This window comes from Castor canadensis, chromosome 8 (assembly GCF_047511655.1).
Source record: "Castor canadensis chromosome 8, mCasCan1.hap1v2, whole genome shotgun sequence".
Taxonomy (NCBI): Eukaryota; Metazoa; Chordata; class Mammalia; order Rodentia; family Castoridae; genus Castor; species Castor canadensis.
The window spans coordinates 53,764,908-53,791,064 of NC_133393.1; the positions used below are offsets into that span (position 1 = coordinate 53,764,908).

A 26,157-nucleotide genomic window follows, 5' to 3' on the forward strand; every position below is an offset into this window, starting at 1 on the left:
CTTCAAGTCAAATTTATCTTCCTCCATCATATTTACACCAGGAAAATTCAGTAAGTGGACTTAAATTGCTCTTCAAGCTAGTCTGTGTTCCTGCTTTTTAAAAGCAGAATAGGGAATTAGAATAACTGTCTTCAATAATGTATGGCAAAAGTTCATGGAATACCTGGACTATTTATTCTGTGCTAAATGCAATAATTCCAGGGGTGCTAACCATTCAGTCTTCACTCTAATGCAGGCAAAACGTAACTTCAATGTCTGAATTTCTTTCAACCCACAATGAGGACTAATTTTTCTTTTTTGTTTTTCTTAGGCAAGCAGTCTACCATTGAGCTACTTCCCCAGTTCCAGGGATCAGTTTTGTGCCATTGAGACCTTAGTTTGCCCCTCCTAGCACCCACTGTACTACCTTTTGGAGGAGAGCATGGCCAAGAACAGGAGCAGATTAAATGCTGCTTTGTGGTCTTTCACAGACAAATGATGTAACCTTCTCACCTAAGGAATAATGTCCTGCACATGATGTTGGTCAAATTTCCCTTTATTAAAATGTGTAACTTTTGGCAAATTCCACCATGGAGAACACAAACAATGGATAAAACACACGCCAATAGATATTTGCCAAGCTGGGGAATTTAAGAACATGAGAGCAGACTTCACACTGCACAATCCCCAGGTGCTGACTACTAAACAGTGACCAAAACAAAGCAGCAGGGCTCCTGAGATAATTCTACAGGCATAAGTCAGGGTAAAGAAATAGTCACAGTAGTGGAAGTAAAGTAACATATTTTCTCTTGCCAAAGAATCTCCATAGTTCTCAACATATTACAATGTGATTATATATTTATTCAGTTTAAAATGAAAACAAGTTTACAAATCACTACTCAGTTACTTAAAAATAAACTCTAGTTGTTTTTCTTTTTGGCAGCACCAAGCATGAACTTTGCAATATTTCAGAAACTTCGGATATATTATAGTCTTCTGAGAAAGGCCCAGTACTTCAGAATTCCTGGGGTGGCTGTGGAGAAAGAACATTACTGGCAACAAAAATTAAAACATTTCAAAACCTATATGCAGTTGTTCATAAACATGTACACATATTTAAGCATCTATTCTAGTGTGCTAAATTTTTTTTGTTCGTTTTCTTTTTCAGTGCTGGGGATCAAACCCAGGGCTTTGTGCATGCTAGGCAAATGCTCTACCATTGAATTATACCCTCAGTTCTCCTAGTTACTTCTGATAGCATATTTACATTTCTTTTTGGTTTAAGGAAAAAAATGTATTTTATAGGTAAACTGTTCTAGGTGACCATGAATGATTCTATAGCCATGTTTTCCTTTCTCAGTCATTGTACCTACATGGCCTATATACGTGTGTACAGTTGGCAACTTCACTTTTCCTGGTCCCAAAGAGCTCACCTTCTATGTAAGTAGGAATATTGCTCTTCTTATTCTGGGGCTTGTGTGTATGTGTGTGTGTGTGTGTGTAATTCAGAGAAATTCAGTTGCAACACTTTTTTAGGGAGAGTTTGAGTATATATTTTCATTTGTGTGGCTCTGAGTCCTTAAGAAATTGGAGTTACTATAAAAGACTGGACATAGGATTGTGTATAGTGTCCCAGGATGCCTGGTGCCCCAACTGCAAACTCAGGATGCTCGTATGGACCCAAGGTGGGTGTTTACCACTAGAAAGCATGATGGGAGCTTGAAGTATAAACTTTAAATAGCACAATGATATTGATACCTTTTCCTTTGGCTTCAATAGCAATCACGATTGACCATTTTCAACTATGAAGCAGACTTGACTGGAATAACAAAAACAAAACAAAACAAAAAACCCCCACCTTTTCAAAAAAACATTTAATGAGGTAGCTGAGATCTAAGTTCAAACCGCAGCATACACCAAGGAGCTTAATAAATGCTCAGGCATTTTAAAATGCAAACTGCTACAGTGCTTAATGAATGCTCTTTCTTCCCAAATCCTGAAGGTGCATGCAAAGGTTAAGAAGGGGCCCTTGCAAAGTGAGAACAGCAAGAGGCTAGGGATACATGAAGCTGAATAGGAGTAGACAGGATGGGCCCTGTGGTGCATGCAAACTTTGGCCGAAGTTTACCAGGGATCTCAAATGCAGGTGATCTTACACAAAACAGATACCCAGTAGAACTCAGGGACATGATAGGGTGAAAAGAGCTTTGACTTGAGCAGCACAGAGCCTGAAGGAATGTTCAGAACATCTTTTCCTGGGCCCAATACTCATACACCCTTCATGTTCCCTGGAAATACCCACGCTCAGAAGGGCTTGATTGCTACTTTTTCCTGTGCACCACCCCAAGTTCTAGAAGAGGCCACTGCTTTCAATGCTTACCCCCTGAGTTCTCCTCACTCTCTACTTACAGGCATAGGCTGCTATATGGTGAGCAGCTTTTCAGAGACCAAATTCAAACGCTTTCCATGTGGAGTCAAACAAAAAGGGGGCTACACCAAACCTGAAAGCATGGGTTTTATGGCTTCCTGCAATATGAACACTCAGAGTTCACACATGCACAGACACATTCGTGTGCACACTCTCTCACCAGTCATACTTGTAAATTCATGGGCACATACTTTTACTTGTGCACACATGCACACACTCACACTTGATCACATATGCACATACACACACACATACATGCACACAGTGGTGCACAGCAGCCCAGAAGCATCCCAGGTGCAGCAAGCTCAGTTGAGGCCAACATCGGGGTAAAAGTGGTAGAGTGAAAGTGCCTGGTGCAGAGCTGGGTAGGGTTCTGGGGAAGAAGTCCTGAGTGTTTCACCTCCCTTTGCGGTCCTCAGAGCCAGAAGCCAGCACACCAGCACATGGCACCCGTAGGCAGCATTGAACAACAGCAGCAGAAGGAAGGCACCAGATCCTTCTGTGTTAGGTCTCTGTTGTGTAGTTATTGTAGGCCAGAGGAGGTAGGGTGGAAAAGCTGCTCCACCTCCTGGTGCCAGGTTGGGATTCCACATGCCCTTGTTCTTTATATTTACCCAGAATGTTTTTAGCTTCTTCTGCATCCCGCAGAGGGCTCTCACCATATTCTTCTTTAAGCCACTGCCGATACTAGAGAAGTTGGAAACAAATCCAAAATGTCACACACATGTGGATACCTACATTCAAGATGCCTTTCACCTGTTACTTAGTGGTAGCACTATTGCCACATATAAGCAAGGAAATTAGAGGGCACTGGGCGATCAGAGCTCTGTGACTGAGTGGCTGGTCAGTGTCAATCAAAAGAGTGTTCCTTCAAAGCTTTGGCTTGAGGACATAAAAGCAATGCACACCAGTGCATACATACATTTGGTAGACTTGGAGCAGTCTGCTAAGGGCTCCACAACAGATGCAAGAAAAATGTGTTTTTGTGTTGTCTTTGGCAGACAGGATTGAATAGAGGAATCCAGGGTAAAAACATAGAGAGAATTTTTGCGATTTGGAATAATTTTGTAAAGATGATGAACTTGTCTTACTACAAAGAAGAACCTAAAATTTGAGTTTACATGATTAGTGTTGGAAAGTATCCTCTACTCCCTCACCTGGTTGACTGCACCTTTGGAAGCTGAAAGATGGAGGTGAATTCAAAGCAAAAAAGAAAAGAAGAAAGTAAGCAAAACCAAGAAGATAGTACTTCATTAAAAGGGAGGGAAATAAGCAGATATGGAGTACCAGGCATAAGGACAATGACAAAGGGTAAGATCCTGCAGCTGGGGCAGGGGTGCAGGTGGGCATCCTTGGGCCCCATGTCCTCTGTGGCTCTGAAAGTCTAAGGCTAGTACTCAGGCAGTTGCCTGCTTTGGTAACATCTCCCAAGGATTGCTTACCTGATGCACTTCATGCTTCTCAAACTCCTGGAGCTGCCTCTGGAAGCCAAGGTTGGGGTTGGCACAGGACCTCCCTGCACGCACAGTGTGCAGGGCATCCTCCCAGCCGAAGTCAGTGACAGTCATGATGTATGCAACCACCAGCGTCACACTCCTGGAGACCCCAGCCAGACTGTAGAACCAAGAAAGCCCATGTGCAAGGGCAGTTTTGGAACCAGGGATCTGCCACCCAGATCATTTGGAGCAGGGGATTTGGAGGGCCTCTTTTTAGAGAGTTCTGCCTTAGTTATGTGTGGACCACAAGAAACTACATAGAAACATACCAGTTTCCCTCTACTGGGGACATTAGAATCTCAACATCCTTTAGGCATTTTAGCCCCATTTTCCTTGATTTCCTTGATAAGATGTGGCCCAGACACTTATGCTTTGTGACCCTCCATTGGTCCTGAGTCCTCCTAGGGTATTCCATTTCCTCAGGCAATAAAATAACAACTACACAGAGAGAGGGTCATGAGTCTTCCAAGTTCTACGCAACAATTCTATTCATAACCTGCATTAGTTTAGAATGTCTTCATGTTTTTAAAAGCCTTGTTTTCTTAGCTACTGTAATGAGAGCTAAATCCAGATGCCCTTACCAAAATCCCAAAATCTTCGTTTTTTGGTTTTTTGTCTTTTTTTTTTTGACATAACCAAGCAAAGCAGCAAAGAAGGCACACTGAGTGAGCTCTGAGGCTTCGGGTCAGGATGGTGGTATAGGCAGTAAAGCTTAATTATCTCCATCAGGCTTAGTAAGGAGATCAGTTTTAAATGTATACGTAAATTAAGTTAGCCACAATAAGACTATTCATCCTCAAAGTTGGAGGGTTCTAGCAATGGTTTAAGATGGAAAAGTTTAGCAAATGTCTCATTTTTCAAGAAGCCATATCATACTCTATGAAATATGAATTCTTAGACTATCAGGCTTATACATATTTTAATAATAACGTTATTATTATCAATCAATAAATAACAACCCGACTCTCATTGCCTCCAACTGCACCTCAGGGTGCCTCAAACCAAATGCAATTGAAAGTTAAAAGCCTACCCTTTGCATTTACTACACTTCTTACTTTTTTAAACTTTTTAAAAAAAATATTACTTTCAAAGCCCTACAAATACACAAAACATTGATTACATTTGAAGCCACTGAAATATCTCATGTCCCTTCCTGCCATCTTGGGTAATAGGCCCTCAGAGCTCAGTTCAGCTTTCCTAAGCAATTTCTCTGACTATTGTGCATGGGTGTCCCAACCTGAGCAGCAGCATCACAGGAGCTATTGCATCAGATTTCCCAAGAGTCTGTGCTGCAAGAGTGGCTACTTTGGGGAAGTGAAGAGACTGTTACACTTTTAGTTAATTAATGTTACACCTCATTCAAGATGGAGGGATCTCATTGTATGCACATATGAGTAAAAGAGAAAAGAAAGATGGAGGGATCTGTCCAGTCAACAGAGCCCAGGCTCCAGAAGGCTGAGTACTAATTTTCCAGGCAAATTTGCCAAGTTATTAGTATGACCACTCGTGGTAATAAAACGATGGCACTCACGGAGCACTTACTCTGCTCCAGGCACACGATTTACCAGGTAGAAAACCAAGAACTTTAGATGCATGAGCCTTAGATTGAGTGTTAGTGTAAGTTACTTTTCACAAAGTGTGTGTGTGCATGTGTACAGCTGTCCCCCAGTACCCATGGGTCATTGGTTCTAGGGCTCACTGCAAATACCCAAATTAATGCAGTTCCTTATATAAAATGGCATTATATTTGGTATACTTGTGAGATCCTCCTGTACACTTTAAATCATCTCTAGATTACTTACAGTACCCAATACAGTGTAAACCCTGTCAAAAGTTGTTACTTAATTTTAAAGTCTACTTAGAATGTTTCAAAGCAATGTAGTAAGGCAAATGCACAGAAAAGTCCCAATCTGTAAGTGGAAAAGAAATGGTTATTTTGGTGTTAACAGTAATATATTCCTACATACCCACAGCTGCAATCAAAACTCTCCAGAAGGAAAAGAGTATTGAAAAGGGCACTGAAATTTCAGGCATGAGCTACAGAACAGTCCTATCTGTGGGAGGCTGTTCTCACGAAATGTTAGAGGCAGGCTAGCAAGGGACAGTGTTTCTTGTCCTAACCTTGACAGTAACTTCCAGAAATTCTGGTGGTGAGTGAAATGAAAAACACAAAATCAAAAGCAAAACCAATCAGGGTTCACTTTCAATAAAAGCAAACAATGATTAAGACAGAGCAGGGCAGAGGTGGAGTGTGCATTTGCAATTCAGGGTTTAGAGAAAACTATTAGGAGATGAAATAATTAATCACACACAGAAAGACACTGTTGAGCAATCAAGCCAACCAGAACAAGCTAAGGTATTATTCAGCAAGAGACATACGTACCAGTGCACGAGACAGCCCTCACCTTGGAGACGGCACTCATGAATAAATTTAATACTTTCTTTGAAATGTCTTGTCCTAGGCACAGAAAGAAAAGCAAGAAGTGACATCTTCTATGTAGGAAATGATGATAAGAAAAATCCACCTGAGGTTTCTTGAAAGGTCTCAGAGTCCCACCCCTTCGCAACTGAAGTGGCCAGGGCTGCCCCAGCCTTAGTCTCAATCACAGGCATGCTGAGGTCTGCAAAGACCTCTCAGCACCTGAAATTTTCTGTAAATTCCCCTCAAGCCATTCCTAAAACATAAGGTTTCTGCTGATTGAGGGAAATGGTAGTTCCTGGTCAGCTTCCCATGTTCAATCTGATCAACAGCAAAACCAGGGACCCTCACACCAGCTGTGAACCTCGCACAGCCACAGTAACCCCGAAAGGTGTCGATATTATGTGGACTTCTCAAGTCTTCAAAGGTATTTTCCTTCTGACAAGCTGAAAAGCCTTGAGTCATTTGTCTACAGTGACCGCCCTGGACCTTGGCAGGTCTTGTCTACATGCCACTGGAGAGCTGAGGGAAAAGCAAATTTAGGTTAATCCCTATTCTAACCCTCTATGTGGCCTGGGAAGGGCAACTTAGAAAGTAGAGATGACATCTCCGAGGCTAGATGAGGTAACATGCCAATATGCTTTGCTGAGTCCAAAATCCTAAATGACAATGAATGCTATACACCTTCCTTCTTCTGTTGGGCCATCACTTTATCACTTTGTCTGGTCACTTGTTCAGCTATGACAGAGAGAGAGAGAGAATGAAAGAAAGAGAGAGAGAGAGAGAGAGAGAGAGAGAGAGAGAGAGAGAGAGAGAGAGAGAGAGAGAGAAAATACCTGTAAGGCCTTGCTCAAATGCATGGGCTGTACCTTGCTGTGTAGCTTCTCAGAGGTCAAGTTCAATGCCTGGTCACTTGAGATACAAACTTGAACAGGACTCAAACCCTACTTTGATGAGTTCCCAGGCAGCTGTGTGCCCCGTGCCAGAAGGACAGTGTTCTGGACTGGTTTATGAGTTAAGTTCAGGTACTAAGAAGACAGAGTACCTGCTTCTTTCATGTATTCTACCTTCAAATGGCTTCTAAAGCTTGAAAACACTAAACCTACCATATATATACTAAATTCATTTCCCGTTCAAGTGATCAAGTACTGCCCATTTACCAGAGATTCTGATAAACTTTAAGACAATCAGTGATTAATAAGATATAGTTCATGACTGCAAAATGATAGCACAAGTGAAATGAATCAGAGTAGAGGCTTGCACACAGCTTAGGTGGCAGAGGGCTTGCCTAGCATTTTCAAGATCCTGGGTTCAATCCTCAGTAGTGAAAAAACCAAACAAACAATAACAAAAAAGAATGGGAAGCACACATCCATCACAGCAAACTCACCTAGCTTTTGATTGCAAAAGAAACTCCACAGTCTTACTTGGAGGTGCTCAGTGAAATTAGGACAGACAGGAGGTGGAAGAAATTTTAAGTGTGACACATTCATACACACCATACACACTCATGTATTGCTAACAACCAGAAGTGTCACAAGTGAAAAGTCCAAGCAGAATGACCTTAGGGCTTCAGACTCCTACCTGACATCTCTAACTAGCAGAACACTGCAGGATCTACTTCTGATAGCTTTTCCAGATGTAAACATAGAAAATAGCTCAGAGAATTGCAACTCTATCCAAAAACTGGCTTGGTATATAGCAGGCAAGAAAGAATTTTGGCTCTAATCTTGAGATTTGAAGTGTTAATACTGGGGGATCTCAGAATAGATCTCCCAGTAAAATTCAGGGCAACCCACAGGTTGCAGCTTCCATCCACAGTGTGTTAGGGGCAATTACTGTAGAACTCCAGAGCAGGTATCTGTGACAGGGCCACTTGCTCTCTCACCCCATGAACAATGCCCATAGGGAGACTGCTCAGAGCCCCGTTGTGAAGCTTGACTCAGGTACATGATCAGGCATGAGGCCAAGCCAGACAATCATTCCTAGAAATGCCTTTTCCAAGAAAAGCAGGAGGCAGGCGACCTCATCGCTGCTTGGGTTTAGAGTTGTGTGCTATAGAGTATGGAGGGTTATTTCCAGGGAAGCTAATGACATAAGCCTAAGCTCTGGTCACTAAACTCCCTCCTCCACAGTGGGAAATACCCATGGCCCTGGCTTCTTGTATTGCTCAACTCTAATTTGAAGCAGAAGCACCAATTTGAAGCCATCCCACCACAAGCTGTTTCAATGAACACCAGTTCCCTGTTCTTGCTTTGTGTTTGATTGGCAGTTACTCTGAACTTCCATACATGCTCTATCTGCAGAAAGTGAGCTGAGCTCACCTAGAAGGTGATCTATAGGTGTATTACAAACTTGCCTAACAGTGCCTGGGGGTTATCACACCAGCTCCTGCCACTCATCCTGGTAGGACATCGCAGTGCAGTGGCAAGAGATATTCTCTGTATGGACACAGCAAGTAGTCCAGCTGCCAACTGTTCAACCCCCCACCTCATTAACAGCAGCCCTCCCCACCCCACTCTGCATCAGAGACCAAAGAGCCCATAACCAGATGAGCTTTCTTGACCTGCTGGGACTCCAAGAAAGGACTGTGGATGGCTCTTTTAAGCCACACCACATGATGTTCATGTTTGAAGCCAACAAGTACTTCTTGATCCAAGACAGTGAGATTTGGAGATTGTGATCCCCATGAATGGGATCTGAGACAGTCCTGTCCTGCCCAAAAGGGCTTTGTTTGCTGGAGTCAGAGCCCAGGGATCTGGATGCTTGGCATAGCAGCTAGTTTCACCCCAAAGCCAAGTGGCACCAGACCAGGTGTTGTTGAGAGAAGGATGTGCCTGCTTTCCTTTAACTGTATTGGAGTGTGTGTGTGCTGTGTGTGTGTGTGCGTGTGTGTGTGATACATGTGTGATGTGTGTGGTGCATGAGTTGTGTGTGTGATGTGTGGGTGTGTGCAAGGCATGTGTGTGGTGTGAAGTATGTGCATGTGGTGTAGTGTGCACATGGTGTGTGGGTGGGATGTGTGTAGTGTGTGCATGGTGTGTGGATGGGATGTGTGTTGTATGTGCATGGTGTGTGGTATGTTCTTGGTGTGTGATGTGTGGTGCATGCATGTGATGTGTGTGGTATATGATGTGTAGTGTGTATGTGTGGTATGTGTATGATGGATGTGTGGTGTATGTTTGTGTGGTGTGTATGTGGTATGTGTGTGTTTGTGTGATGTGTTGGTATGTATGTGTGTGTGATGTGTGGTGTGTGTATATCTACATGGGGTGTGTGTGTGGTGTGTAGAGGGGCTTCTTCCTGGGACAGAACTGGACCAGACTCCCAAGCCCTGCCCTACCCACCTTTCAACTGGAACTCTGAAGGTGAAGTCTCCCCATCCCCAGAAGCCAGGGGAGCAATATTCTTCACCATACCAACTACGTGGGGACCAAGTGGGCCACTCTATCAGCACGCAGCATCAAACACAGAGAATTCACTCACGGACTGACTTTTACATCTTATGCATTGTCAACATTAAAAAAAATAACTCTTATAAACCAAATTTTCATTTTGCCAGGAAAGGTCATTTTAAAAGTAAACTTGAAAACCAAAAACACTCAAGAAAACCAAAAACAAGGGAGCAAGTAAGGTAGCTCAAACACTGATGACACCTTCTCCAGAGGGTTCTCATTTTCTCCTTGACTAGGAAGACTATCACTGTGAGCTTCAAAGTCATCAGAAGCTGTTTGGAAGTAGACCACAGTAATCCAAAGGCCTGCCTAGCTCAGATCTTGTGAAACTGCTCTTTAAGAATAAAAGTTAAAAGAAAAGGTAAGTGAGAGAAAAAGCGAAGTTGGGACTTTGTCTCAAAACAATACAACTCAATACAGAGAAAGAAAAAGGGAGTTGAAAGTATAGCTACACTAAAGAAAATGGACAAAGAGACAGGGAGGTAGAATAAGGCAAGGAAGTTTCCTGAAGTTTTAAATAAAAAGCTCTTTGTATTGCTAATGCGTCTTCTCTCCACTAAAACCTCAAGAAACTTACAGACCTGCTCTATTCTCAAACCACAGAAGTCACAAAGACTTACTGTAATGATGCAATGCTACAGGCTCTGTAGCCTAAATCAAGATCCTTTGGATTTCACAGAGAAAAAAAAAAATTACTTACTTAGTAATTACAAAATACCAATTTAATAAATACCAAAGCAAAAATGAGCAAATACAGGTTAGTGTACATCTAACCATTCACTTTCAAAACACATCAGTACTCCTTACTTGAGTAGATAAAAAATATAATCTTAGTTTTGTAAATAATTAGTGTTCATGAAAAACACTTTCACTTATATCATCTCACTTAACACTATATAAATCCTATGAGATAAGCATTTTGTAGGTCAGAAAAGGTTAAAATGCCTTGCTTTAAAAAGCCCAAAGAAGATAAGCGCCCAGTGGCTCACGCCTATAATCCTAGCTACTTGAGAGGCTGAGAATGTAGTTTGAAGCCAATCCAGACAGGTTTGTGAGACCCCTATCTTCAAAATAACCAGAGCAACATGGACTGGAGGTGTGGTTCAAGTGGTAGAGCTCCTGCTTTGCAAACATGAAGTCCTGAGTTCAAACCCCAGTCCAACAAAACAGAACAGAACAAAAAAACCCAGAAAGTAAAAGGAAGTATGTTTTTCCAAAGACCTTAGTTCACTACCTCCCGACACCAGCCACATTGGGCACACAAAATGCATGCCACTGATACCTACTCTAGGGTACCTCTAATTACAACATCATGCAAAACACACCACACTGGGGCTGGGGGGTTATTAGGACACTGAGAGCTTGAACTTTACATTTCCTGACTTGACCAGGGTAGGTGGTTGGGGGAACGGAGCTAAAGTTTTGAGTTAATGTTATCTCAAACCAGGTTTCTACATTTTAATTTCCTGGAAGGGCACATGAGGAGATTCTTGAGGATTAAGGCCAGGACAGAAAACTAACATTTCTGGGTAGTTTGCAACTGATGGTCAAGTGACAGCAGTCAGTTTCAAAGGTCACAAACCTTTCTAAGCACAATTAGCCAGAATTCCTGTTGGTTCAGGGGTTTGCAGGGAAAGACTTAGAAAATAAAATGTTATATTCCAAGTTGGAAAGCATTTTTTAAGTTGGTACCTTTTAAGATGGTAAGTGGTACAGTTTTCCAGAATTTATTTTGTCATCAAATAGAGGAACTCTTAGGTATCAGGAATTCAACAAGGCCAGACTGAAGAGCTACCATTTCTAATTAGGTTACTAAGAGCAAGCTAGGAACATGATTTTTCTGGCTTCTGTTACAAAAGCATTAATGGTTAATGGTTAATGTAGCTCCTAGCTCTGGGGGCATGGCTCAATTAGTAGAGCCTGCCTAGCATGCATGAGGCTCTGAGTTCAAACTTTAGTACTGCCAAAAAAAAGAAAAAAAGAAAAGATTATTTGTCTTCTGACTATTCACATTGCCTGATGATACAGAAAGTGAAGGTTCATTGTCAGCTCCTAATATGTGGTGAGTAATTAATACAGGAAACCCCTAATGAATTTGGTCATGGATAATCAAGCTTTCTGCCTGCCAGTTTTAGGTTAATCATATGATTATATCATGAAGGCATGCTCACTGCTATGGCTTGACTGTGTCTCCCCTAAATTTGTGTGTTGGAACCTTAATTCCTCAATGCAGCAGTACTGGGAAGTACACCTGGTAGGAGGCATTTGGGTCAGGGGAGGAGACCTCATGAATGGATTAAAGCCTTGTTCATAGAAATGGGTTAGTTCTCTCAAATGTTTGGTTTCCTTTTTTTTTTTCTTTTGCCATGCTCACTTGCCCTTTGTCTTTCTGCCATGTTATGAAGCAGCATGAAGCCATCACCAGATGTGGCTGCCCAAGCTCAGACTGTTATAGCAACAGAAATAGACTAAGACATACACCATTAAAAAGTATTCTATGTTTCCAATGGGACACTGGCAACAGGTAAAGTGAAACTTAAGCTATATGCTAAGCTATCTCTTAACAAACCAAAGTATACTCTAAGTTCCAAGTTCAACTTCATAATCTCCATATAACTTCTATATAGCAAGAAATATTTAGAATAATGAACACTTGTGTGTCAAATGCCTTCCTTATAGATAAGCCTGTGGTTACCAATGTATTGAAAATGAAAGTTTCAGCCAAGTGTGGTGGTGTACAGCTATAATGTCAGCACTTGGGATGCTGAGGCCAGGAGTATCACAAGTTCAATGCCAGCCTGGGCTACATGGCGAGACCTTGTCTCTGAATGAATGAATGAATAAAATAAATAAATAAATAAATAAATAAATAAATAAACAAACAAATAAATATTTACCCAAGGAATCACACAAGTACCTATGAGCAGAACTCTCAGCTGTAGAGTACCTACCTTTTCTACCTTTGAATATGTTATGTTTTTGATTTCCTTTTCTAACTGAAAAGGATGTCTGACTGCTGTAGAATTTCAGTAGAAATAGCACCATGAGAACATTCTATGCACATTAGCCCCAAATACACTGCTTCTGAAAATACCTGGGAGCCTTCTCACACTGTCATCCAGATGCCAAAAGGTAACCACAAAACTTCATAGGACCTCTTGAAATATTTGGGATGGGAGAGAGTTAATTAAATCTTATAGGAAGTCCTCTAGACCCAGGGGAGACTATGTTTGGGCTGGTTTTGCCAGAAATCTGACTTGACCCATGGGGCACTGGAATGCACAAGGGAAGCTGCCATATGCTCTGTCTCCCTGTCCTTCCATGTGAGTACATCTTCCAAGAGCCGAATACAGCTTTCTGGGCCCTGAAGTCTGTTATTTCAACTACCTTTTCTGTCATTCTCAAGGCACGTTATATACTTGGTACACTACTCTCCATGTACATACCATTGTTCTTGCTTTCCCAAATCCTGAAGAATGGGCATTTTTCAGATGAGAGAACTGAGGTGTAGATGGGGTAAAATGATCTACCCAAGGTAGATATAACTGGTTTTAAATTTGAGATCTTCTGACGTGTAGGTCTATTGTTCACTTTTCTACAATACAAGACCACTCAATGCTTAAGTCTGATTATTGTCATGGACATCAAGATAGAAAATCTGAAGTTCCAGGAAGTTCAAGTGGCCATAACAATGATGCCCAGGATAGGTCACAGTTAAGACTCTTGTATATACTCAAGCTACTAATCAGATATTGACAAGTGCAGCAGCATGGTAGAATCTTGGTTGGAGATAACAAAGAAACCATTCCAAAAATAGCCACCAAAACAAGGGCAGAATATGCTGTGGTCTTTGGAGAAAGGCAGTGTGGCTCACTTCCTTCCGTACAGACCATGCCCTTCCAACCACTTCTGTTTCTTGACACGACTAGTAACCAGGGAAGTTCTCTAATGCTTCTTCCCCTCCTTCCAGGCCTAGGCTACTACTTTGTTTTCCTAGCAAAATTCCTCTTCCATTCTTCTTAATCTTAAAGTTTCACCTTTCTATAAAGTATCATAAATAGGTATGGAAACACAGCCATTGGGTAGAAGATGTCTCTCCCAACTTCCCACCTATCTGTGTCTTTTCCTGGTCTAACTCAACACCACCTGTCTCCTGACTCAATCCACCTGACTCTAGCTCTTTTTTTTAGAACAGGTAGATCTCTCAAAATTATTGCATACCCTGTGATTTCTCTGCTTTCCGGGAGTGAAAACTCCAGGTTGGATGACACTCCTGCATCTGAACACTTTCAGAGACGCTGATCACGTGGGCTAGTAGTATGGCCTGTACTACTGTCACGTAAGATTTGTTTGTGAGATTGTGAACCATGAAGGATGAATCCTGACAAGGCTGTAGACACCCAAACTCACAAACACAACTAAAATGCATAATTTCTCCTGATGAAATGCAAGAACATGTGATTCTAGGAGGACTGTTATATCTTTGACACCCCCCATTATCCTGAACAAGCCAGTTTGAGAATGAGAGGGTACACGGAGTGGCTTATCTGCTTCCAGCCTGTCAGACTGCAAGGGTCAAATCCAGGCTTTAGGAAAACCATGTCTGCTCCATGCCATGGTCCCTCTGGACTACTCTTGATCAGGCAGGGTGAACGTTACATCTGTAACTGCTATGGGTCTCCAGAGCCCCAGCCCCCATTCTGCCAAAGCCTCATTCCATCACTCTTCATGTGACTACTGCAGTCTGGAGGGGTCACAATTGTGCAGCTCTGATTATAGGTACACACAAGATTAAAATGACATCAAACATTTATTCAACTGTGAAGAAACAGAAGATTGGAATTTTTTCCAGTCCAGTCCCTGGACTCAAACAGGCTTTAGAGTGCCGTCTCATGTGGAGGCTGCTAACCACATGTGGCCACTGAGCCCTGGAAATGCAGCTGGTCCAAAGTGAGACAAGCTGTTGGTATAAAAAATGCACAGCACATTCCTGAGAGTGAGTATAAAAAAAGATGTAGAAGTCTTGCGGAATTTTTATATTGAGTATATACTGTACTACTCATATCTTAGATGTATTAGGTTAAGTAAAATAAGTTATTAGGACTAATGTTGCCTTTTTTTTTTTTTTTTTGCTTTTTTAAATGTGGATCCAAGAAAATTTAAAATTACTAACGTAGCTCACATTTGTGGCTCATACTCTATTTCTAGTAGACAGCTCCTTCTTTAGACGAAACCCAGTAACTTCTTTTAAGGGTTGGTTTTTAGAAAAAAGGTGAACATGTTATAGGTTTTGTTTCAACTATACTTTTTAAAAATGAGGCCCTTTCTGAGGACTTCTGATCCATCGTGTTGCCATAGTGGGACTGGAAAATGACAAGTTGCCTCCAGCCACTGCCTTGGCCAGCTCTGACCTCTGGCCCCATGTCTTCTTTCCCAGGCCAGCGGCTAGGCAGCTACACCAATGGCCCCAGAGGCTGATGCAATAATTTACTTATTTGACTTTAGAGTCCTGTATTCAATGTTAACATCTTCAAATAATACAGAAAAAAAACTTACAGGTTTTGAGATGGTGAGTCCGCTGCTGGAATACACAGGTACTTAACTCCCTATAGAATGATTAAAAAAAAAATACATAAGTGAAAAAGATGATACTCAGTACAGGAACTATTTATTCAGTTCAAAAAATAAAAAAAATAAAAAGGAGAAGTTTTTAATTCATCTTTTGTTGTCAAGGAACTGAGGGAAAAACTGTTTAATTAAGGTTCCTGGTTCTTTTTCCATGGCCATCCACACAAATATTCATGCTTAGTTTGCAAACATCTTATAGTTTTAGAGAAACTCAAAGGGTGCAACAAAAACGTGAAAGAGCTAAGTACATTTCAGTAAGTGTCAACAAGTTCAAAACTATCCTCTCACATGCTATTCAAACATTCTACATTGTCTATGTAGCTCATTTAAGATACTGAATATCCAGAAAGGATGCACTAGGAGTCAAAACCTTCAAATGCTACTGAAAACTGTGACGTCAAGTTATGGCTTTCTATGTCGATTTTGGTATCACAGGAGTTACTATTCCACCACGAGGTGCTTTACACCCTGGAATAATTTATTTTGCTTCATTTTCAGAACAGCTAAAGTTTGTGCACCAAACTAACACATTTCTTTAAAAACAAGGTCTGAATTTGAAAACAAAAACAAAAACAAAAACTTTCCCTATAAAAAGTCTAAAAAATGTTTATGTAAATTTATGCTACAAAAACCATGCTACATTGAGGTTTTTAGAGTGGGGGTGGGGCTCAGGTGGTAGAGTGCTTTCCTAGTAAGAAGGAGACCCTTATTTCAATCTCAGAACCCCCAATAATTACATAAATTGAAGTTTTATTGAAAACCTGGTCTGTTTCTCTATTAAAAGTATTGATATTATAGTTCAAATGTCTTCAATGTCAAGAAAAATACAAACTCAAAAAATTTTGCAAGAGAATGTAGCTTTATTAAGAATTAGATGAACTCTTTTTAATCCCTTCCTCTCATAATTGCCAAATTTCACAGAATCTTTTCACTATATCTTGGACAATGAGGTGAGAAACTCAGAAACTAAAAATATAACCAATATACAAGGACAGATATGTAAAACAGTGATCCAGACTGTACCCAAGTCCTTCAGAGGAGCAACTTCCGGAATTATTTGAAATCATTTTATAATTTGCCACTAACTTTTCCTGTTAACTTGTATCATCAGGAACGTGTGTCCTAGGAGAAACATCTAAATGCACACTCAGATTGCCCCTCACAGTGAGTCCACATTTCTGGTAGAAGACAGGGAACACCATTTCCCAGCTGCCCTTGTTGCTTAGTGTGCAGTCAGGATTGGGTTTCATTGTTCTGGCATGTAAATACCTAGGAACTAGTGAGTGAAGCAGGAGAAGAGGCAGGTGAATAGCAGTGCATTCACTTGCAGGTGCAAATGGCAGTAGAGCCAGTTGCAGAGCTCACTACAAATCATGGGATCAATTATTATATTTTCAGCAAAGGCTTTCTGGAGTCTTGAGGGCAAGTTTTACTTTTGTTTATCCAAAGGGTGCACTTGCCTGAGATTAAATAGGCTTTCACCAAGGGTTGAGCTCAGGGACTGGCCTGCAGAAGTAGAAAGGGAAGTAGTAGATTCTCTCTCATTTGACTTTCCCTGTTATCCCCACCAGTCTTTCTGTGTTGGGCCTCATTTTTCCTGGACTCTGGGGACTGTGCTCTGTTGGGAATCTTGAGCAGCTGTGATTTAAGGGAAGACAAATGAAAAGGAAACACCACTGTAAAAATCAATCATTTCGCTCCTTCCCTCTATTGAGGACAAGCAAGCTTGTTGGTCTAGATACACATTGACCACTTCCTGTAGCCGCCATTGAAGTGACTCACTAGCTTTTTTCTTTTACTCTTAAGTGAGAGTTTGTAGTTGGATGGGGCTCAGAAGCTTGTGAAATGCCTTCTGCTCATACACTTTCTCGAATTTCCTTTCAGATCATTTCAGCATATTCTAGTCTATTTCCCCTGCTACTGTCATTTGCAGCTCAGCTCAGCAAGTCTAGTCAGGCCAGGTTGCTGAAGTAGCTTCTCCAAGGTAGCACAGAAATGCCTGCCTCTCTCTAATATTGACAGATGGCCATTTCATTCTAGTGGATCTAAAGTCAGTCTACTTTGTATATTTGGAGGGAAGAAAAACATTGAAGAAAATGAAGAGAATGGACAAAGGGTAGGTTAAATAGCTCTTTGCCTGTTAAGAGCATTTGCTATAAATATCAACAGCAGGTGAACAGGCAGCACTGTGCTTCCTTTAGGTGGCCTCCATGCTGTCTGATGCGCAGAAGGAAGAGAGAAGAGCCCATCAGGTGGGCAGGAGAATCTGCTATCCACAGAGGAAGATGAAGGGTTTCTGCTCCTGAGAGCTACTGAGGACAAAGAGGCAAATTTACGCATGTGGGATCATCATCTTCACAGGTAGGGTAGGCAAGTGGCAGCTACTGCTTCCCATCTGTGCAACTTCTAGAGGAACACAGTGGCTCCCAACTACAACTTTTGGGATACCCCACTGTTAAGGCGGGACAGAGAAAAATACAAAACATAAGACATCATCATGTTGTCTCAAAGACAGAGCAACAACAATAAACTTCCCTGAAATGATGCCTGTCTCCAAGTAGGCATTCACTAAAAGTCTGCTGAGCACAAAAGGACAAGATGAAAATCTCTCCCACAAAGATAACACCATGACAATAGTGAAAAAGAAGAAAATGCTGTCAGGTACCCATCTCTTATTCTGGAAACCATGGAAGCAAAAGAGCTGGGTTTTAGGCCACACCATGCAAAGGGAAAATTATCTACACACGCTCCAGTGACATCAGCCTCCTACACTTAACAGGTGGCAAACCACTCCACTGTGATCTACAGTAAGAAGCATGCAGATTCAGCCACGGAAGGAGGCAAAACTGTCAAAATGGTTCAGCTGCTTGCCGCCCAAGAACATCTAATTATCTTGGCTTAGTCATTAACAAAGCACAGATCTCTCAGGGAACAGACAATAGAACTCAAGCTACTTAAAAAAGGCTTCAGATGCCTGCACATGTGCACAGTTCATAACAGTTAGTTACTAATTTAGAAAGCAGCAAGCAGACCCTGGGGCCATCAGAAAGCTGGGCTCACTTAAAATTATCCTAGAAGCAATGAGTATAGTTGAGCAACATTTTCATGCCATAGGGAAGAAATGGTTCCTCTAATAAGACCACTGTCTAGTAGTGATGAGCTATGTAGAGACAGAGACAGAGATAAGGTGTAGGATATGTTTAGTTACAATTATGGAAAGAATAGCAACTTAGAAGTTAAAAAGAACTTAGAAAATTCTAGAACAATGTGAAAAATTTGCAATAAAAATAACAACATTGCCAGAAGCATTTCTTGCATAGTATTCACTTCTTTATATTACCTCTAAGATTTTACAAAAACAAAAATAATATTGGTTATTATCTCTCTGAAATGAAATTCTCACTAAATAAGCAAAAATTCAGCACTTTTCAATGCTATTTCAATGGGTAAAGCCAATTAATATTAAACTTTTATGGATTTCTTAAATGTCAAGTTACAGCTTTTCAATCTGCAGAGCTTGTCTCATGTTACACTGAAATACACACACACACACACACACACACACACACACAAACCAAGCTGTTATTGGAAAGGTCTCCATTTATGCTTTTAGACTATTATAATTCCTATGGAGGATGAAGAAAGAACAGCTAATTTCTTTGGATTACAAGGCATTTTGAGTGTCCTAACATGTCCAGAGAATTGCACACTGATGAGGTAGGCCCCAGAGGGAGAAAAAGAGGGAAGAATTCAGAAAATGTCTCTATCTACATTGAGGTGACTTCATATACACTGAATATTCTTGATACAACACTCACCAATTATAATAAAACCATGTAGTGTAAAAATAAGGAAAATATGAGAAGAACTAAAAGAATTAAGAGGGATCTGATAAGGAAAAGCTTTGAGGTGATGTTCTTGTGTTTAGGTTTTGAAAGACATAATAGACATCACTGGCCTGAGAGGAAAGTTCTGAAAGAATTCCAGAGGCTTTATTTGAACAAAGATCAAAGCTGTCTAAAGTCCATATTCTCAAAAGTATTACTATTTTTCAGTTTTCTCTTTCAACAAGTACAGTAACCACCAAAAGCCAGTTTTTTGTTTTGTTTTGCCTTTCTTTAGGCCTGAAACTAAAGATCACACTTAAAACGATACACAGGTACAACCCTGAAAAGCAAGGCTGAGAGTCTGATCTAAGTCTAGGAAAGAGATTAAACTCTCGCTTGTTTCAAGTACAATTTTTAAAACTCACTGTTCTTTTCTTTCTGAAACATCCTAAGTAAGTCTTCTGGAGAACCCAGTTGACATTCTACTTTTCAAAAGAAAGATTCAGCCCTGCAGAAGCTATTCTCTTTCTCTGAGGAAAGCTAACAAAAAGAAGTTATGGATTAGAACTGTGTCCCACCATTTGCAGCAACATGGATGGATCAAAGAAGTCATTGTATTGGGTGAAATAAGTCAGGGATAGAAAGACAAGTACTGCAATCTTATTTACATGTAGGAACTTAGAAAGGATGATTAATGGTACCAGGGATGCAGTTGGACAGGAGGAATAACTTCTAATGTTCTAGAGCAGGGTAATTATAATTGGCAACAATTAATTGTACATTTCAAAATAATTTGTGTCACTGCAAAGACATAATAAATGTCTGAGGTGGTAGATATGCTAATTGCTCTGATCTGATCATCACACATTGTATACATGCAGTGAAAGATCATACTCTATCTCATAAATACATATAACTATTATATGTCTATTAAAGAAAAGATTATAACTGTATCCTTGCAGGAGCACAAGAAGGAAGGGAGTAAGTTCTAGAAGAGGCTAGAAATCCATACAATGAAAAAGTTATTTTTGCTGTCAATAAAAATGTCATGATTAGAACCTTTAGATTCATATCTTAGCCCATCCAGTACTAGAGACAGCATGAGTGAACCCAAGGGAATTCATCCTACAGACATGGCATCTTCCCCCAAACTGACCTCCCAAAAGAAAATTAAAAGCAAAATTTAAATTTGACTGGCCTCACTTTATTGGAAGCCAGACCACAGCTAATACACTATTACCAAAAAACAAAATAAAACAAAAACACACAGAAAAGCTTTTCCATTGGAGCAACCACTCACCCAACTTTTTAAAAATTGTGGTAAAACCATAATATAAATTTACCATATTAGTCTTTTTTTTTTTTGAGCTGGGATCTCATTTTGTTACTTAGGGTGGTCTCAAACTTGTGGGTTCAAAAGGTACTCCTACCTCAGTCTCCTGAGTCGTAGGGGCTATAGGTACACATCACCACACCCAACTACATCTTGATCTTTTAAGTATACAGTTCTTGGCTTAAATTACATCCACATGGTTATATAACCACCACTACCATCCATCTCCAGAACTTTCTCATCTTCCAAAACATAACCATCAAACACTAACAATCCCGAGAACTTCCACTGTCCTTTCTGTCTTTGGAAATCTGACTTCTTCTGTACTTTTAAATAAACCTAGAGGCAAATAAACTCTGAAAAACTCATCTGGACTCTTAAAAAGCAGAGACTTCATCAAGAGGTGAAGACTGCTGACTTGAAACTGCCTGCTGATACACACTCCAGGTTCAGGAACTGTAGTCTCCTTTATACAGGCCTCTCTGCAGTGTCTCTATTCCGGTGAAAGCACATAGAGATTGACACTTTGCTGTGTTTCTCTTCAACTTAAGAATTTATGAACAGTCCATAACATTTTGAGAAATCATGTCATATTAAAAGGAAAAAGTAGAAGTCAAAATTATAACACTGGGAAGATTGTGCCTAGAAAAACTTACATATGACTGTGGACTAAGAACTGGAAATCAGCATAGAAAATTATAAATAGGTAAGATCAAGGGGGTAATATTTCTCTCCTCTCTCTCTCTCTGTCTTCCTCTGCCTCTTATTGTTGACATCATTGCAAGAAATCACTGTAGAAAACACCACTGAAGGTAAATATGGTCCTGTAGTTACTCTACATAATGCAAGCTTAAGCCTAATTGAAGATGCATTTTCTTAAAAGTACCCATTTGCCACTGATTCTTCTTGCACACTAAATTTAGGCAACGCTGCTAGAAATAACAACTTCCAAGAACTCTGTGGTCCTTGGTGGGGCGAGGAGGGGGTGGGAAGGTCAGAGTGGAGAGACAAGATTTAGCATTGGGTTTGACTTTGTGAGAGAAGATGCAAATGAGAAACCTCCTACACCTGTTGGCTTCTTTCAGGTTAGTCAAAAAACGACATACATTTGACTTGTCAGATCAACAGATGAGGACCCCAATGCTTATTTTTGCTCAAGGTATTTCAATGAAAGCCTAAAGTGGGCCTTGTCGGCACATCGGATTTCCTTCAGCTAGCATGGGGTGGGGTATGGGAACACAGTGGGGAGATCCATGCTAGCGCTATCTCACCACCGAAAGCCTCTGCTGTGTTTTCAGTTCAGTGTGAGGACCCGCTGATGTACACAATTGTGACTCATGAAAACTGGGGCTTTTTCAGCAGCTGCTCCAAAGCAAGGCATCATTTGTGCAGTTTAATGCCAAACAACCTTATTAAAAAATGACACAAATGAAAGCACCACTTAGAAACCAGCAGAAGTCTACTAGTCAACACTTCAGTATTCTGTAGATATCTATAAGGAAAACATTGTCTCTTTAAAAGATAATTTTTTATACGATCATGTGTGGCCAAGAATATTCAGAAACTCCTCTGTATCTGAAAGTCATCTTCTAAGTCCTTCGCTAGCTGTGCACAACCCTTCCTTAACTCACACAGCCATGCATTCTCCTATCCCAGCTTACCTGCTCCAGGGACACTAGGCTGCTGTGAGTCTCCCTACATGTTCTGTCCTCTCCCACCACCATGCCCAGGCTCCTGTGGCATCCTCTCCCTGTACAAAAGCTTCCTGCAAGTAACGCCCAGTCTCTCTGCAAGCCTCCCCTCACCAGCTCAGCCTACACCATCTACAGCTCCCTGTTCTGAACACGCCACCAACCCCCAGCATGCAGCACCACCATCCAGCACAGTGGGCTAGGGCTGCTTATGAATGACCCCACATTCCTATGGTAGTTGTCTTTCAGCTCCTGGGCTAGTCAAGGGACCTGCTGTCAGCAGGCCAGAGTGAACGGTCTTATCATAAGGCCTACATCTCCACCTTTACTACCATAGTCACTGGTCTTGGCACTGCATGGTGAGCAGGCTCACTAAGAACAGAAAATATAATGCAAAGAAGCTTAGCCATTCTCAGAACTGGATGACATGGCCTCAAGCTTCAGGTCCAGGCAGGGCTCCTGGAAGCATGTCCATACCATCACAGAGGTTTCTCCAAGGCACCTGGCAGTGAAGGTAGGGTGGGCAAGCTAAGGCCTGTGCTTATCAGGCCACAGACAGGCCCACTCATTACTTGCTGTCTACAGCATCATAGCAGAGTGGAGGAGCTGCAGCGGAACCCTTCAAAGCCCCAAATCCTGACAGAAAAAAAGTGTGCTGAGCCCTGGCCTACGCAGTCCCCTGTCTCAAAGTCATTCTGAGGATTTGAAGCTCATTTTGCACATCACACTTTTCTCGTTTTCATGGTGTTTGACATGCCACTCTGCCTTTTTAGACTCACAACTTGGTTCTTTCCCTTGCTATGCCAGAGAGAGGGGCAGAGGCATTTCTCTTAAATATAGGATTTTTTAAAACAAGGAAATGAGATGCAACATATGAAAGACTAAGTACAGTGTTAGTACATACTAGGTGCTCAATAAATGGCTGGAAACAGTTTTATGGTCAGAGGGCCTCCCTCAATGGCAGTCTTACCTATCTGCTTGGTTGCCTACATATATAGCATCACACAAATCAGGATTTGAGCAAGCACCAGCTATGCCTCCATGAGTGCACCTGCCAGAGCCTGCATCACCTTCTCAGTGGGATATGACTGCCCCTTAAAACAGCTATCTCTGGGGGCAGGGGCATATAGCACTGTTGGAAGATTATTTGTAAGTCTTTTGCAGATGCCTAAATCAATGAGTTCCCAGCTCCCTTTGCCTGTGGTAGAATGATCAATCAGTGACAGTGTGAGTTATTGGCTGTGTAGACTGCTTTGTGTCCTCAGGCTTGGGCATGATCTACAGCTCTGAGGAAGTCCTTTCTAAGCAGCACTCACCATCCTTAGCCTGACACCATGTCTGATCTCTGTGATCAGATCCTAGAAATGCTTGTTTTGGGACTGAGGCAAACACTGACTCAGAGCTTGACACTGCTCTCAAGAGCTGCCAGTCCTTCAAAGGTAAGGCTCAGGCTCATTATAGGAAGAGGGCAGATGAACTGAAGGTCAACACCTGGGCCACAAGGAAGGGCCACCAGAGCTCAGGGCAGAAGCAGCCCGGTTCCTAGAGAGTGGGGAGAAGTGAGGCAAAGGACAGGACAAGGACATTCTGCCACTCACTTCTTTACGTGGGGAGCAGCATTCCTCCACAATGTCAGTAAATGTGAATGATGGACTGTGCTGCCTTTTCATGCTCCATAGCACTGCCTGAGGTTCACACATACAGGTGTGACCAGCAAAGCACCTTCTCCCCTCTGTTTAAGTACCAATGTTCCAGGGCCTTCCTTTGAAGGGGCAGCACTTTGTCCCCCTCCCCCATGCCTGCCACTGCTAGCAACCTGATGGCTATTTTTATTTTGACAGCTGCATCCTCTTGCACAGAGGCATAGGAGGAAGCCCTAGGCTATCTTGGCCATGTGAGGAAGCACCAGGGCAGAAAGTATTGTGGCCACCAAGGAGGCCAGAAGACCCCAAGGGTGATCAGTCAAAGAGGTTCCATTGTGATGCCACTCATATGCAGGAACAATGGGAGAGGTTTTCATCAGCAAAAGCAGGAAACCTCAGTTTAAAGAAACAGTAAAACAAAACACTTGGAAACACTGCAACACTTGGAAAGGCTACTTCTACTTTGTTCCTTGAGGGCATAAAGTTGAACCATTTCAAAATACAGTTTAAACTGATCATCATTTAGAGAAGATTTGGAGCTGCCTTCTACTGAGGGGTCTTGAAGTTGGCCTCCTGGACAAGGCCAGCTTCTGTCTCAGGTGAGCAGAGCAAGGAGTAACCTGTGAACCCCTCTGCCTTGCAACAGTGTCTAAGAGTGGGTGTCTAGGCCAAGGTTATGGACTCAGCTCTATTCATCTCGGACACCTCACCCCAGAATTGCAGTGACATGGAAGTCTGTGTCTTTACAGTTGTTCTTAATTAACAAAAGGACAGATTGCTGGTCCTTTTCCCACATATTCTCCTTCCCACTGGCTGTGGTTCTCACTGAAGGAGCAAAGGACCTTGCAGGTCATCTCCCTTTTGCTGGGAAAAAAGAGGAAGAGGTTTAAAGTTAGATTTCACACGCACCTATTTCCCTTCCTGGGTCAGTACACTGGAAGCCACCTATAGTTTAGCTTCTTGGAACTTTCACCATGCATTTCATTTGCTTTTCCATCAGAGAAGAGGGCAAGAGGTAGCCCACACATCCCAGCTCTATGATCAAGGCTGAATCTTGACATTTGTCCTAGTTGTAGTGATAACTGCAAGGAGTGAAGTAAATTCTCATCCAAATCCAGGGATGGGCACCATCCTTCCCCCAACACACACCTACACAGGTCTCCAGACATTCCTGGGAGTCAGGCTACAGAGGGTGACACATTGTAAAAGTAGTTCTGAATACTGCTTGTTTGCTTGGCCTACATAGAGGTGATGAAACCAACTAGGCACTGTTGCTTCACTCTCAGAATTTTAAGTTAGGTCAAATCACTTCCCCTGCAGGTGTGGGCAGACACTTGTCCACCTGCATTGCCTACCCAGCAATGAATTATTAAGGGCACCTGAAAACAGCAGATTTGCTTAAACCAATCTTCAGTAAACCAAGCTGCATTTAAATTATTATTTTTCTTATGCCTAAAAACAACAATGGTGCTTACAGACATTTAACCCTGCTTTGGCTCTTAAACAACTGACCATTTTTAACTTGCCATTCAAACTTCTGATTGCAGACGTGGAGGCCCTCCACCCAAGAAGCCTATGTCCCATGGAGTCCCCTTGGTATATATCATCATGGTGCTGTGCTCACGGGTTCCTATTACATTGCCAGCCACTTACTACGCTGTCCTGATCCAGAGCCAGAAACATCCTTTCCTTCTGTCACATATTCTTTTGTTGTCTCCACTGAACTAAGCCACGATTCTCCTTTAACCTCCTTAGCAAAACAATCACACCCCTATTAAACCTTGTTTCATTTGTTACTCTTTTAGCACCTAAAACAGCTATGTGTGTGAGGGTCTCCTTGAATTAGGACAAATGACCAAGGAACTGCAGCTTGGGGTAAAACACAACATCAATTTCACCTGGGCCAAGGTACCCTATGGTGACCCTGCAGGGAAACCCAGGCTGCACTCAGAAGCGTGGAGATGAATTAGAATGCAGAAGGGGTTAACAGGCATGACAAAGATGCACCTATCTCACAATGTAAATGTGGTGACTGATGAGATCCTGTGCTGACATGTATTGAATAGTAACATAACATCACATAAAAGGCAATCATGGCACCACCATTGTCTCCTGATCATGTTTTCTTAGCATTTTCTTACACAGTCTTATACTAACCCAATGGCAGGGGTACACACACACACACACACACACACACATACACACACACACACACGTATAATGACTAGTATTAGTGCATATATATGTATATATGTATA

At 41.7% G+C, this 26,157-nt stretch overlaps 1 protein-coding gene across 8 annotated transcripts in view; it reads right to left on the bottom strand.

Moving 5' to 3' along the window:
* Window positions 1-519: 519 nt before the first annotated feature.
* The window catches only part of Dusp22 (dual specificity phosphatase 22), a 57,356-nt gene continuing 31,718 nt past the window's right edge, over window positions 520-26,157 (bottom strand). For 4 of the 8 annotated variants that reach the window (XM_074083006.1, XM_074083004.1, XM_074083008.1 and 1 more), the window contains 4 exons: window positions 15,334-15,383; window positions 6,287-6,361; window positions 3,850-4,021; window positions 520-3,094 (listed from right to left, as the gene is read on the bottom strand). In XM_074083006.1, the coding sequence (XP_073939107.1) occupies window positions 2,912-3,094; window positions 3,850-4,021; window positions 6,287-6,361; window positions 15,334-15,383 (480 nt within the window). In that variant the 3' untranslated portion in view covers window positions 520-2,911. Of the gene's footprint in view, window positions 3,095-3,849; window positions 4,022-6,286; window positions 6,362-15,333; window positions 15,384-16,865; window positions 17,044-26,157 lie in introns of all 8 variants that reach the window. The other 4 variants (XR_012450792.1, XM_074083005.1, XM_074083009.1 and 1 more) reach the window with 4 other exon arrangements.